The sequence below is a fragment of the Vipera ursinii genome (genome assembly GCF_947247035.1).
Source record: "Vipera ursinii genome assembly, chromosome: 6".
NCBI lineage: Eukaryota > Metazoa > Chordata > Lepidosauria > Squamata > Viperidae > Vipera > Vipera ursinii.
The window spans coordinates 25,194,553-25,210,264 of NC_139515.1; the positions used below are offsets into that span (position 1 = coordinate 25,194,553).

At 37.8% G+C, this 15,712-nt stretch overlaps 1 protein-coding gene across 1 annotated transcript in view; it reads left to right on the forward strand.

Moving 5' to 3' along the window:
- The window catches only part of LOC310642775 (ankyrin repeat domain-containing protein 26-like), a 124,750-nt gene that overhangs the window by 10,654 nt on the left and 98,384 nt on the right, over positions 1-15,712 (forward strand). The window contains exons 2-7 of the mRNA XM_083366678.1: positions 3,430-3,463; positions 3,550-3,619; positions 5,677-5,737; positions 5,832-6,025; positions 8,796-8,889; positions 9,610-9,677. Of these exons, the coding sequence (XP_083222804.1) occupies positions 3,430-3,463; positions 3,550-3,619; positions 5,677-5,737; positions 5,832-6,025; positions 8,796-8,889; positions 9,610-9,677 (521 nt within the window). The remainder of the gene's footprint in view (positions 1-3,429; positions 3,464-3,549; positions 3,620-5,676; positions 5,738-5,831; positions 6,026-8,795; positions 8,890-9,609; positions 9,678-15,712) is intronic.

Below are 15,712 nucleotides of genomic sequence, written 5' to 3' on the forward strand. Positions count from 1 at the left end.
AAACATTTGGTTGAGGTTATTGCTGCCAAAGGAGGGTCAGCCAGTTATTATGTGAATATTTCCATCTTATGTTCAATTAAAACATGACAACAGCTAATGTTTGTGTAGTATTATTTTAAGCAGACTGTGTTTTTCTATTGTTGTGACTTACATGACGTTTAGAGCGCATTTTATGGCCAATTCATGCAAAACTCCACGTAATCCCAAAGGGTTCACATACTTTTTTTTGCAACTGTAAGTCCCTAGGTGATCCCCAACAGTTTCAAGAACTCTTGCCAGAACCACAAAGTAAATTAAGTCCTGCAATCTGATATGATTCTCTCTGGCACCCCGTGAAGTCTCTAAATATGCTGTACGAATAGTTTAGCTAAGGAGTGAGCTCAGGGGACACCTTTTGGCACAGCACAAAGTGCACCTGTTTAGAGAAGAGGTCAGTTATCACCCAAATTATGGATTTCCCTGAATTAAAGTCCATTTAAATTTCTTTCCATGGAGCTTTAGACACTAGCTTTAGACAGTGGCTGGAGGAATCCCAGGGTTTTCCCTTGGCACCTTTTTGTGGAGGCATAAATGGGGCAGCTGGCTTCACAGCTCTCTATGTCCTTTTTTTGTGAAGGCAACCAGAATTGGTGCTTCACAAGGTGTAGGGTTTTTATGAAGCCAAAATGCCCAGCCAATTTTAAGTCGGGAATTTTTTGTAGGACCATTACCTGTTGACTCTCTGAGACATACAGTTTACATGCCAGTTGCCTATTTCCTCGTCCTCCCCAGCTCCCTAACAATTTATAGCAGGCTGCCAGAAAAGCACTAAGTTCATGACAGAACTGATGCTAAAAGTAAACAGCCCAATCAAAGAACCATCAAGACTTTCCCACCCACAATGGCAGGGCAAGCCACTAGGGCTTCCTACTAACACTGATGATGTTACCTAGTTAAATGTCTGCAAGAAAACAACTCCACTGAGAGAGCACCAAGGACCCCTCATTTTAGAAAAGGCTTAGTTGCAGATCTATAGCAATTTTTAGTATCTAGCAAGGCTAATTTGAAAATGAGAACCAGCATAATATTGAATCAGTGTGTGAGGACTAAAAATTCTAGATGCAGAATTTCTTTATTCCACAGCCCTAACAGAGCTGCTCCATCTAGTGATATAATTAAAAACAACAACTAGTAATTCTTCTTTCGAGGACTTTACTATATTTAACATGGCCCTGTTAGATCAGAAGGTGACTGATGAAGCTGGACTGATTTCAGAGAAAGGAATTTGGGGAGGGGGCATGAATCTGTTAGTTTGAGTGAAACCCTTAACTCCACTTGGAATTGGCTTGTGACGAGGGTCTTTGAATTGTTCCTATGGAGTATCTTGGTGTTTTTCATCCTATGGGATGAAATAAGATCTGGGGGATGAAATGACAGAAGAATTGCTTAGCCCACCATTGAAGAATGACGGAGAGTAAATCTGACCGAACACATTTAATAACCATATTAGCAATTATATCATGGTGATAAAAGCAGCAAAATATAACAATTTTTCTACTTTTGGGCATCCACAGATACAAACCAGCAGCTTGTTTTAAAATGATCAGTTCCCTCACGCAAGAATATTCATAGGGCTACTGTGAGGAATATTTTAGGCATCTGACAAATAAAGTATCTTGGATTTGCTTTGAGGTGAACTCTGGCTGGGCAGGCCTGAATTTGTTTATTGAGGCATGATCTTTCTTGATAACCTCTGATTGGTGGTTGTGCAACCATCCTAAGTGCTCCTTGGTTTCTTAGTAGCTTTCAATGCCATTGATAGCGATATAGTTCAGGATTGATAACAGGGACTGTGAAGCCTATGTTCTAGTGATACTCTTTTCTCCATGACCTGCTGATGCAAAGAGAGGGGTTGAGTCTGAAGCCTCTAGTTTGCATGGGGCCATAGAGCTCAGTATTCTTGCCCCTTCAGTTTAACATTTATATGAAGCTGTTGGGAAAGATCACTATCAGCTTCAGGTCAGGTATAATCAGTAGATGAATCATACTCAGCTGTATATATAAACCAGTGACTGAACGAGTGATACTGTTAAGGGCTTGTCCCAGTGCCTAGAGCTGTCAAGGCCTGGATGAGAGGAACAACCTTAAACATTAATAGAATCAAGTGACTATAAATTCAGGGTCCAACAGGTTCTAGGGTGTTTTTTAGTTATGGCAGCTGTGGCTAAGAAGGCCTTGCACAGATTTATCTTGTGCATAATATTACCATTTTGTGTGAAAAGAGACAGGTATTGGGGATTAGTACGCAAAGACAGCTGCTAAGAATGATTTGAAAACTATTATAATGTTCCTTCTATTTCTAAGTTCCTAATATTTAAGTCTTTTTAACAAATTCTCAATAAAATAATTCTATGCTCATGTATAACCCTAGACATATGTTTACAGAAATAAAATATTAAAAACAAATAATAACCACTATTGAAGCAGAAAATGATTCTGAATTAAATATATCAAATGTCAGCTTTCTTCTCAAAATCTACTTCATAACTATACAGATGTTAGTTCAGAATTTTTCATTTTCTCTATAATCTGAAGAAGTTAGAACTAAATTGAAAGAAGCTTGGAGAGCAAACCACTGCCTAAATTTCATTCAGTCACAAATTGCATCCAATCCTAGGACCCTCTTTTTGAGCAGTTTTACATAAATTTAAGCATGTGATTTTATAAGCCATTACAAGATAGTCAAACATTTGTGCCTCAGTTATTATCACAAGTCAGCAGAGAGTACAGACATATAGTAATAAAGTTGTATATAGACTTTATAGAGTTTGGGTGAAAATTTATAGCAATGGCTGCATATAGTTTTTGATCCCAAGCCTCGGGAACCCTATTGGTTTTATTGTAAGAGTGAACTTGTTATTTATTTTTTATTTATTTATCAAATTGGATGCTCTTGGATCACCATAGTAACTTTATGCAGTTTGTTAATCTAATCATATGCTTAGGTCTTATTAGTATAAAAATTGGTCTCATTCTATATGAGATTGCTGAATGCTTATGGGTTTTTTGTGCATACAAGCCTTTTTTCATATTTCACTCTTAGAATGTCATTCTTTTATTGAACCAAATAAAAAATTAATATTGAAATGGAAATTCCATAAAACAAGCAGTAAAACTGTTAAATCATGAACTTCTATACAATCTAAGATGCAACGGAATACAAATATTTATACCAAATATAACTTCCAGTTTAAAAATTGGAAGGCCTCACAATAGATACAAAAATCTAATTAAATAATGTTTGCTAACTGAGGAAGTTGTGTTTTATTTTTAAGGTATTTTTCTTCATTTAAACTGATGTAGTTTGAAGTACCTTAATATAAAAAGTTTTTATAATTTTGTCACTTTATTTTCTGCATTTTTATTTTTCTTTGTTTGGGTTTTTTACAGTTATTGACAACTACTCTTCTGGAGATTCAGTAAGGTAGGATTTAAATTTCGATTTAAATTCAGGAAGTTCCAGAAAGAGGTAGATTCTTATTTTTGTATATATATGCATTTCTGTTTAAGCAATTCTGAAAAAGCAGATGATGATAGCTGGCTTTCTTCAGAAGAAGAGGATCTAGGCTGCAGTCCCAAGGTAGGATTTTGTACAATGAATACTCAAAACCACTAACAATGACAGTCTTGTTATGATACTAATTAATACTTGTTTGGATGGAAAGAAAATATGAACTACAATTCAGATCCTAAGTTTAATGCAATACATACAGCTTGAGCCGTGGTGACGCAGTGGTTAGAATGCAGGACTACAGGCTACTTCTGCTGACGGCCGACTGCCTTCAGTTTGGCAGTTTGATTCTTACCAGCTCAAGGTTGACTCAGCCTTCCATCCTTTTGAGGTCGGTAAAATGAGGACCCAGATTGTCGGAAGCAATATGCTGATTTTGTGAACCGCTTAGAAAGGGCTGTAAAGCACTATGAAACGGTATATAAATCTAAGTGCTATTGCTATTGATTGTTATAGCTAATCAGTATTCAGACTTTACAGATGAGATCCTAAATGAAATTATTGAAAAACTAAAGCAAAAGGTTTTAATCTGAAGAGTGAGTGCAGCCATAGAATAAGGGAACAAGTAGAGCAGTTTGAATACAGTATGCTATCCTAGTTTCAAGAATGTGGATACTACTGAAAAACGCCCAATAAGGGAGCACCTGAATCAGAAAACGTATTTTGACCTGCAATCAGAACAAAACAGATCCTTTTGGGATGGTTCCATCAGAAAGATTCATGTGCCTTGTTTATGATACAGCAACATTCAAAATACTTTTAACTATTTCATGTCAAAGAAAATAATTCATGATGTTCCACTGTGGAGAATAATGAGAATTTAAATCAAATGCTTTGATTTTTGTTCTAGTTTCACAAAAATAGGAGGCAGAGCAGGCCATTCGAACTCCACCAATACCCATTCTACAGGAAAACAGATTAAAACATTAAAAATAATTCCTATAGCAAACAATCTAAACAGCAATTAAGTCCATATTTTGCATCTTGGTAGACCTGTGGAAGCAGCCACAGAACTGAGCCCAGAGAAGAAATAGACAACAGATGGTAGACTGGGTTCAATAGCAAAAACTTACTTACTCACTTGCTAAGTTCAATTAAAAAACCAAAGGTTGCATTTGCAACCTTGAAAGCTAAACATCACAGCAATATTTATAATGCAATTTCATACTTTTGCAGTTGGGAAATTGCTGGAAAAAAAGGACACAAATCTCATAAAGATAACATTACATTACCATCCATTAACTGGGACTTCCCTATAATCAATAATTCTGCAATTGTTTCTATTCTCTAAATTTAATTGTTCTTCAGCATACCTGCCCTTTACTTCCAATGAATAGTAGCAAGAATAGGATGAACTTGCTATTTTATTGATTGATAATTCTAAAAGTCTTCATTATGTGTAAGTATTTAAAACTAGCCAGTCACTGGACCTAAAATCATATAGAACAGAGGTCCCCAACTTTTTGGGCACCAGGGACCATTTCCATGGAGAAAGGTTTTTTTGCAGACCAGAGGGTGCGTGGTTTTGTGTGCTGCCTACATCTCATGGATGGGGGTTTGCTTGTTTGTGTGGACCAGTTGCTGGCATGCCGCAGCCCGGTACTAGTCTACGGACCGGGGTGGGGACCCCTGATATAGAACAAAATACCCCAAGCTTAGAACAAAAAGTTTGGTTCTGAATTTGGAACAAAAATATTGGAACAGGATTTTCTAAGCTGAAGCCATTTGAAAAAGCTGTGTTGAGCTCAGGAGTGAGTATGGTTTTGTACTAGTATTTGGATGACTGTCATTTGAAAAATATGCATAGAATCAGAATTGAAAGGGGCCATTTATTCATCAATTCTATCTCCTGCTTAATGCTGTATTCCAAATTAAAGCACCCTAGCCAGGTGGTTAAAATTAAAATAATATGATTTTGTCAGTGTGGGTAGAAGTTTGGACTAGACCAGGAAGACACACTGTTAAGTTTCACTTAGCTCATACGTTGGTTACAGAATAAAGTAGGAAAGGGGAGGGTTGATAACATTTATCAATCAAGGTTTTTTGGAAGAAGAGCAAAATGTAAAGATAGTATAGAAATGCTTGTTACAGTGAAAACTTCTGTCTGCTTCAACTTTCATTCTTAGAAACCAGAAAAAACAAGTTTGGCTCAGCTAATGAAAGGTGCACGGGACTTCTTGAAAAATTGTAAGTTGCTTGGAAAAATAAGTTATGATTATACTGCCTATCTACAGAAAACATTATTTTTTTAATCTCTGTGTGTATTTGTATTTTGATGCAGTAGATGAGAAAGATTGCACCATCCAAACAGAAGTCTTAGGCAGTTCACAGCAAAATAAAGCAGATTGTGAATTTGAAGAATGCAATGAATCCCTTCCTAAGCCTTTGTTCCAAGTCAAAACCTTTCCTCATTCTATCCATTCCTCTCCTGGCTCCTTTTCTAAATGTTCCCAGAGAACCTTGCATTCTAAACAGGTAATAAGTTTAAATTCATCCATTGTATTGTATTATTTATTGTATATTTTTATACCCACATGTGATTTTGTGAAGACAATGAAAACAAAAATCAGTCAAAAGAAATTATTAAAAAAATATGCAAAAAAAGATTAATCCCAATAAGCAAGAATTAAATGATTCTGACAGTTCTTTTGCAAGCAGTGAGGAAGAAGAATTTAATGGGAAGAGGGAAGAAGAGAAGAAAAATGAAAAAGGAGGAGGAGAACGAAGAAGAGGAGGAGGAAAAAGTAAAAGAAATGGAGGAGCACTGCAATACAGAAGGGGAGGAAGAAAACATAAAACAAATTTGGAGCAAGGCAGAAAATAAGGAAGAAGAATATGTTGACAAATCAGGAGGGAAAGAACATTCCAGAGAAAATGAACACGAGAGGGAAGCAAATCTTTTAAAGCAGGGGTGTCAAACTCAATTTCATTGAGGGCCGCATCAGCATTGCGGTTGCCCTCAAGGGGCCGGGTGGGTATGGCCAGGGTGGGCGTGGCCTACTGAGTAGGCGTGGCTAGAGTGCGTATGGCCTACTGGGTGGGCGTGGCCAGCTCTACATCGTTCGCATCAAGGGTGCCTATGGGGGCCCGAGCAGGAGTGGGACAGATCTGAGGGTCTCTGGCAGAAGGAAGGTCTCTGGGCCAGGGCCAAGGCAGTGGGGGCCGTTCCCTCACTGTTTCCAGGATGGCTTCACGGGCCGCATGAAACCACTTCGCGGGCCGGATCTGGCCCCCGGGCCTTGTGTTTGACATGTCTGTTTTAAAGTGTAATAATGAAGTATGCAATGTACAAAATGAAAAGATGCAAGATGGTACTAATATTTGTGAAGCTTTTATTTCTGGTCATTCTGAATCTTCACATGTCCATGCAGTTACTAACAAGGTAAATAGGAAACTGCCTGAACATTCAATTGAAAAAAAATCTAGTTATGAAAATCAAATTCAGAAGTTGCAAAAACCCCAGGACACTGATAATAATAATAAATTGTCATATGAGAATCAAAAACGGTATTGCAAAAATGTTTTTTCTTTGGAGAATGTTGGAAAAACTACACTCTTTACGTTCTCTACTAACTCCCATGAAAATGGCATGGATTCCCTTTGGATGATATTGAAAGTCGTAATTGTGGATCAGAAGCAGAACTTGGAAAAACCACGAATACACAACAGAATATTAGGAATCCTGATTTTGCAGGATATCAGAAACCTGGAGAAAAGGAATGTATGGATTCAAAAAAACTGGAAGAAGCAATATAGGAGCCAACAATATATAAACATAGTGAGGATGAAAATCTGAAAACTTTCCAATCTGATTTGAAAGTAAATGAATCTATTGCAAAGGGAAAATGTTTTTAATAAAATTGGATTTCATAAATAAAAAACTGTACTTTAACAAGTTTGTTCATTAATGATACTTTAATGGCACAGCAGAAATAAAATCCATTCCTAATCATTTAGACTAGGGCACCCTAGCCCCCGGGCTGCAGCCTGTTCGAAACCGAACCATAGGAGAATGGGCAAGCACACGCATGAAGTTCCACTTTTGAGCAGAGGGCGCTTGGGCTCACATGTGAAGCTCCATTTGCAGGAGTGGAGCTTCATGAGCGCAAGTACTCTCCACTCACGTAAGTAGAGCTTTACTCACAAGCACAAGTGTTTGCTGCTCACACAAGTGGAGCTTTGCAGGTAAGTGCAAGCAACCTCCGCTTGTGCACAATCCATTTGTGCAAGTGGAGGGCACGGATATACACCACTGACACAAATGGAGCTGTGCATGTGCCTGCCATTCACAGCCCCCCCCATGCTAGGCTTGGGCCAAATGTGACGGACAATAGGCATGTTAGTACACTTACACACACCCCATACTGCATATCAGTCTTTAAGAATGGCTTCTAATTTTTTCTCAAAATTAATTTTATAATTTTAATTGTAAATTTTTTGGAAGATGGTACAAAGAAAATAAGGCATACAGATTCATACTATAACACAATTATATTTTTATAGATTAATTTGATTAATACTGTAATTGTTTTATTGATTAATAAAATGATAGTAATAACCATTATTTTGTTGATGGTAATAACTACATAATATACACAATAAATAAATAAACGTATAAGTTATGGTCTTGGTATTATAACATTTTTTTCTGCTATTATAACATGTCATACTTTACATTACACTGAGGATACTTTATAGACATGTCAAACTCACGATATCACGTGACGTCTCAAGATGTATCGGAACAGTTTTGCCATTGCCGGCAGCGGTGGGCGTGGCTTCTGGTTGACGTGTCCGGCCTGTGAGCCGGCAGTTTGACACCCCTGCTTTAGTAGTTCAGTGTTTCTTAAACTTTTTTCTCTCAGGACCCTTTCCCATTTGTAAAAATTATGGAGGTCCCCAAAAGAGCTTTTGTTTGCATGGGCTATACATATCTATATTTATCATATTAAAAATTAAATTGATGCATTTACTTCTCATGATTGTTTGATAGGAATTTAATATTGTATTTTTAAGCATAGGCTGTTAAATAATTTTAATATTTTGGAGTCCTGGGAGAGTCAGTACATTTGTGATTACCGTATATATTCTTGGCAATATCCCAGACAGTTTATGACTCCCTGATAAAATCACATAGATTAAAATTTTATTCATAAATTCTAAATACTTATTTAAAGTAATAAAAGAACATTACAATTTCCAACTGATATGTACAATAAATACTGAATGTTGTTCTTTCTGTTAGGAGAAATCTTCAAAAGATGATGAACGTGGTGAACAGGATATTGCCAATAAAAAAAGTATTGTTTGTAGGCAGTCTTGGAGTCTCTCACCAAAAGGTATAAGTTTTAGTTATATTAAGTAATCTGCATCACATGCAAATTAGATCTAATAAAGTCACTTTATATGTTTATCCATTACAGTTTCATTAAGCTAATAGTTTAATAATTAAAATTCATAAAACAAATAATTAATTGGTTATTGCCATTATTTTTAATACAGTTTAATATTAAAAGATTAAAATATATGAACAAAATTGTTTTTGGAAATAGCCTGTTTGTAAATAAATGCTTTATTATGAACTGGACATCTGTTGGGATGCTATCATGTTACATTTCATTTTTCATGCTCTATGTTTAAAAAATGCTGTGGCTGGTTTCTAAAAATCTGTGTCAGGAGAAGGTTGTTTTCTTTTGTGGAAACTTCTTTTTAATTTGGGGGCTGACCAAGAATACAATTAATTTTGCTTTAATTCCTCAGCAATATTTAGTAAAAGTAGTGTGCATAGCTAATGTCAGAATGACATAGCTATGAAAAGCATTTAATTATTTAAATTAAATAATTGCACTATAATTTAGTTAACTCTTTTGTCTTGCTTTACCAAGGTGTGACTATAAGAATAGGACTGAGGAATGATAAATTGGCACAACCAAACAAATATGGAGGTGGAGGAATGAATAGCGTCTGACAATACTTTTCAAATCTGAATTGCCACAATCTCAGTTTTTGAATAATGAATACTAATTATTTTGTAAAGAATTTACTATTTTATTTTACAGCTAAATCAACTTTGGGCATGGACAAAGATGAAAAGGAGAACTGTACAGAATCTCCATGGGATTCAGAAGTAGGTTTTAAAAATTTTCTGTGCTCTATGAGTTCAAAGAAATACTTCCATTTTAAAATCTGTTTTGATATATTGTTTCTTGTTTCTATTAATTGTTTCTATTAATCAGTTTTAGCTTCTAGTGTAAGGGTGTCAAACTGCCGTCCCACAGGCCGGACGCGTCATCAAGAAACTGCGCCCACCCCATTTCCGGAAATGGAGAAAAAGCTCCAATACATCACGTGACATCACGTAACATCGCGAGTTTGACATGTCTGTTCTAGTGTCTATGGATATATATACCGTAGTTATTTTCCTAAGCACAGAACATTTCTTATTAAATCAGAATAATTTTTGAAGCTCCAAGGAGTTTAGTTTGAGTTCTTTTCCACACAATTACTCATAAGGTTTACCCATTTTGTATTTTGCATTCTCAAAGTGGCCAGTGACAAAAATATTTTTTTTAATTTCAAACCATTTATTTATATACAGAATTCTAGGAATTCATCTCTCTATATAGATATTATATAGGTAAAATTTTCCATGTATTGATCTCTCTCTCTCTCAATAGATGGAGAAATATAGATAGAAATTTAATAATAATAATAATAATAATAATAATAATAATAATAATAATAATAATAATAATAATAATAATAATCTGCAATGAATCAGTCAGTACCTGACAAGGAAGAAACAGTGCAGTTCTGGAAGCAGATATGGGATAACCCAAAGAAACACAACAAGGATGCGGCTTTGTTAAAAGAGGTGGATGCAAATAAAACAGAAGTTGAAATGAAAGAACTAGTAATAACGACAAAAATGGTAGAAAAAAGAGCAAGGAATATCAAAAATTGGTCAGCACCAGGTGAAAATGAACTGCGTGGGTTTTGGCTGAAACAAAGTCATTACTAAAAGTCAATATGGGTTTGGCAAAAACAGATCATGACAGACAAATCTTATTGCATTCTTTGACCAAGTGACAAAATTAGTGGATCAGAGGAATGCTGTGGATATAATTTACTTGGACTTCAGTAAGGCATTTGATAAAGTAGATCACAACATACTACTTGATAAGATAGAAAAATGTGGGTTAAACAGCATCAACCCCAGATGGATTTGTAGCTGGCTGACCGGCCGTACCCAGCGTGTGGTCCTCAATGGAACCCCATTTACATGGAGGAAAGTGTGTAGTGGGGTGCCCCAGGGCTCTGTTCTGGGCCCAGTGCTCTTCAACATCTTCATCAACGATTTGGACAAAGGGATAGATGGGGAACTCATCAAATTTGCAGACAGCACCAAGCTGGCAGGAATAGCCAACACTCCAGAAGACAGGCTTAAGATACAGGAGGATCTGGACAGACTTGAACACTGGACGCTACCTAACAAAATGAAATTCAGTGGTGAAAAAAGTAAGGTTCTACATTTAGGCAAGAAAAACCAAATGTACAGATATAGTATAGGTGGTACCTTGCTCAATAATAGTAACTGAGAGGGATCTCGGAGTCCTAGTGGACAATCACTTAAATATGAGCCAGCAGTGTGCTGCAGCTGCCAAAAAAGCCAACACAGTGCTAGGCTGCAGTAACAGGAATAGAATCAAAATCATGTGAAGTATTAATACCACTTTACAATGCCTTGATAAGGCCACACTTGGAATACTCCATCCAGTTTTGGTCACCACAATGTAAAAAAGATGTTGAGACTCTGGAAAGAGTACAGAGAAGAGCAACAAAAATGATTAGAGCACGGTTACTGGTGGGACCATACTGGAAGAAGGATAGTTTGCCTACTATAGAAGAATGGGTACTTAAAGTATCGAATCTTGCAGAAATGTCTAAGATTTCTGCTTATTTGAAGGATCACTCACAAGAAAGATATATTTCAGTTTGGAGAAGATGGATAGATTATATTCAGAATAAATATGGGACTAAAAAGTTCCACTTAGCTTATGAGTAGATTTTAGAGGGATATTGTTATTAATTTTAGTATTAGTATTGTTTATATTTTTGTTTAAGTTATTATGTTTTTAATAATTTGAATGTATCTATGTTAAAGGGGAGTTAAAGCACATTATGAATTTGGTTAATTTTATAATGGACACTTTTATTTAGAATATGATTATTATTATTATTAATATTATTATGTCTATAACCTCTGGGAAGTGGGGGGGAAGGGGGTGGTTTGGGGTGGGTGGGTTTTGGGGATATGTATTGTAAATTTTTTTTGTAAAACTCTTTAATAAAAAAATGATTAGAGGTTTGGAGGCTAAAACATATAAGGAACGGCTGCTGGAATTGGGTATGTCTAGTTTAATGAAGAGAAGGACTAGGGGAGACATGATAGCAGTGTCCAATATCTCGGGCTGCCACAAAGAAGAGGGAGGCAAGCTATTCTTCAAAGCGCCCGAAGGCAGGAGAAGAAGCAACAGATGGAAACTAATCAAGGAGAGAAGCAACCTAGAACTAAGGAGAAACTTCATGAGAGTTAGAACAATTAACCAGTGGAGCAACCTGCCTCCAGAAGCTCTGAATGCTCCAACACTGGAAGTTTTTAAGAAGAGACTGGACAGCCATTTGCCTGAATTTTTTTAAAATCCCATTTATATCCCACCCTTCTCCGAAGACTCAGGGCGGCTTACAATCTAAAGCACAATGTGCTTAGCAATAGCCTTCATTCTGAGTATATACCTGCTTATTAGGGCTTTCGCCCCCCCCTCCCCCCCAAGCGGCATTTTTACAAAGTCAGCTTATTACCCCCAACAATCTGGGTCCTCATTTTACCTACCTCGGAAGGATGGAAGGCTGAGTCAACCTTGAGCCTGGTGGGACGCGAACCTGCACTAATTGCAGGCAGCTGGTGTTACTTAAGGAGGCATTAGCCCACTGCTCCACCAAGGGTTTCCTGCCTGAGCAGGGGGTTGGACTAGATGACCTCCAAGGTCCCTTCCAACTTTACTATTATGATTATGATTATATACCCACTCATTGCCAAGCAGTTCAACAATATAGTACAAGGAGGAGAAATTGAAAAGTGGCTAACAACTGGGAAAACCTACCTAATAATGAAAAATCCAGCAAAAGGGGCAACGCCAGGCAACTGCAGGCCAATTACCTGCTTATCAACAACTTTCAAATTGCTAACTGGTGTGGTAGCTGATGCAGTACAACAGCATCTAGTTGAAAACAATCTCTTTCCACCCGAATAGAGAGGAAACCGCCCCAATAGCAGAGGAACAAAAGATCAACTCCTAATAGACAAAATGATCTTGGAAAACTGCAAGAAAAGGAAGACCAACCTGAATGTGGCATGGATTGACTACAAAAAGGCATTTGACTCTGCCACATGACTCCATAAACAAATGCCTAGAAATAACAGGAGTCAGTATAAACATCAGAAAATTTGTGCAAAAATTGATGGCACAATGGAAGACACAGTTGCCGGTCAATGGTGAAAGACTGGGAGAGGTTAATATCGAGAGGAATATTTCAAGGAGGTTCATTATCACCACTACTATTTGTTACTGCACTGTTTCCTCTGTCAACAATACTGTATAACTCAGGACATGGCTATCAAACATCAAAAACATATGCCAGACTATATCCCACCTCCTTTACATGGATGATCTGAAGCTGTATGGAAAAAAATCATCTGAAATAGAATCGCTGCTGAACACTGTCCGGATATATAGCCAAGATATTGCAATGGAGTTTGGCTTGGACAAATGTGCCACACTTACTATCAAACAAGAAAAAATAGTGAAAATTGAAGGAATCAAGATGCCCCACGAAAATAACATTAAGAGTCTGTATGAGGAAGATTACTACAAATACTTTGGTATCCTTCAAGCTGACAACATCAAGCACACTGAAGTCAAGAAAAAGATTAGACGTGAATACATCAAGAGAGTAAAGAAGATCTTGAAAGTCCAAACACAATGGGGGAAATACCGTGAAGGAAATTAACACCTGGGCAATTCCAGTCATTAGATACACAGCTGGAACAATGGACTGGACTCAACCAGAACTAAAAGCAATGAATAGGAAGACCAGAAAAATAATGACAATGAATCATGCCTTTCATCCACGCAGTGACATTGACAGACACTTTCTACCAAGGCAAATAGGTGGACGTGGAATGCTGCAAGTACATCAGATGGTTGAAGAAGAAAAAATGGCTTTGGAAGAATATCTGAAGGACAATGATGAAGATGCACTGAAATTATTATATCAGGAAGGCTTACTGACTACTGGAGAGATCAAACTGGCCTACGAGAAAGACTAAATGAAGAACAGAATAGAGGCATGGGAAGACAAAGCACTACATGGCCAGTACATTAAAAAAATAGCTGGGAAAGCAGATAATAACAAGACTTGGCAATGGCTAAGAGCAGGAAAGTTGAAGAAAGAGACCGAGGGACTAATTCTGGCTGCACAAGACCAAGCCTTAAGGACAAATGCATACAAAGTCTAAATTGAGAAGACAGCAACACACAGTAAGTGCCGCCTATGCAAAGAAGCTGAAGAAACAGTGGGCCACTTGGTAAGCTGCTGCAAGAAGATCGCACAGACTGACTACAAGCAGCAGCATGACAAAGTAGAACACCATTGGCATTGACAAATTCCCCATTAGTCGATTGCAAAAGGCAGCCTTACTGGGAACTGCTTCCATCCTGCGACAATATTTGTAATACCATCAAACATCCACATCTGCCTATCCCAGGTACTTGGTAAGGACTCGATAGGTAGACAAAAATGCCAAATCCAGTCTGAACATCTGGCTGACTGTGCGATGATCAATAATAATAATATAATTTACAATAGGTAATGAGAATAAGCCACTTTTTTGAAATACGTTATGTTTGAGGAAACATATAGACATGCTCTGTCTACAGGGAGTGCAGAATTATTAGGCAAATGAGTATTTTGACCACATCATCCTCTTTATGCATGTTGTCTTACTCCAAGCTGTATAGGCTCGAAAGCCTACTACCAATTAAGCATATTAGGTGATGTGCATCTCTGTAATGAGAAGGGGTGTGGTCTAATGACATCAACACCCTGTATCAGGTGTGCATAATTATTAGGCAACTTCCTTTCCTTTGGCAAAATGGGTCAAAAGAAGGACTTGACAGGCTCAGAAAAGTCAAAAATAGTGAGATGTCTTGCAGAGGGATGCAGCACTCTTAAAATTGCAAAGCTTCTGAAGCGTGATCATCGAACAATCAAGCGTTTCATTCAAAATAGTCAACAGGGTCGCAAGAAGCGTGTGGAGAAACCAAGGCGCAAAATAACTGCCCATGAACTGAGAAAAGTCAAGCGTGCAGCTGCCAAGATGCCACTTGCCACCAGTTTGGCCATATTTCAGAGCTGCAACATCACTGGAGTGCCCAAAAGCACAAGGTGTGCAATACTCAGAGACATGGCCAAGGTAAGAAAGGCTGAAAGACGACCACCACTGAACAAGACACACAAGCTGAAACGTCAAGACTGGGCCAAGAAATATCTCAAGACTGATTTTCCTAAGGTTTTATGGACTGATGAAATGAGAGTGAGTCTTGATGGGCCAGATGGATGGGCCCGTGGCTGGATTGGTAAAGGGCAGAGAGCTCCAGTCCGACTCAGACGCCAGCAAGGTGGAGGTGGAGTACTGGTTTGGGCTGGAATCATCAAAGATGAGCTTGTGGGGCCTTTTCGGGTTGAGGATGGAGTCAAGCTCAACTCCCAGTCCTACTGCCAGTTTCTGGAAGACACCTTCTTCAAGCAGTGGTACAGGAAGAAGTCTGCATCCTTCAAGAAAAACATGATTTGCATGCAGGACAATGCTCCATCACACGGGTCCAAGTACTCCACAGCGTGGCTGGCAAGAAAGGGTATAAAAGAAGGAAATCTAATGACATGGCCTCCTTGTTCACCTGATCTGAACCCCATTGAGAACCTGTGGTCCATCATCAAATGTGAGATTTACAAGGAGGGAAAACAGTACACCTCTCTGAACAGTGTCTGGGAGGCTGTGGTTGCTGCTGCACGCAATGTTGATGGTGAACAGATCAAAAC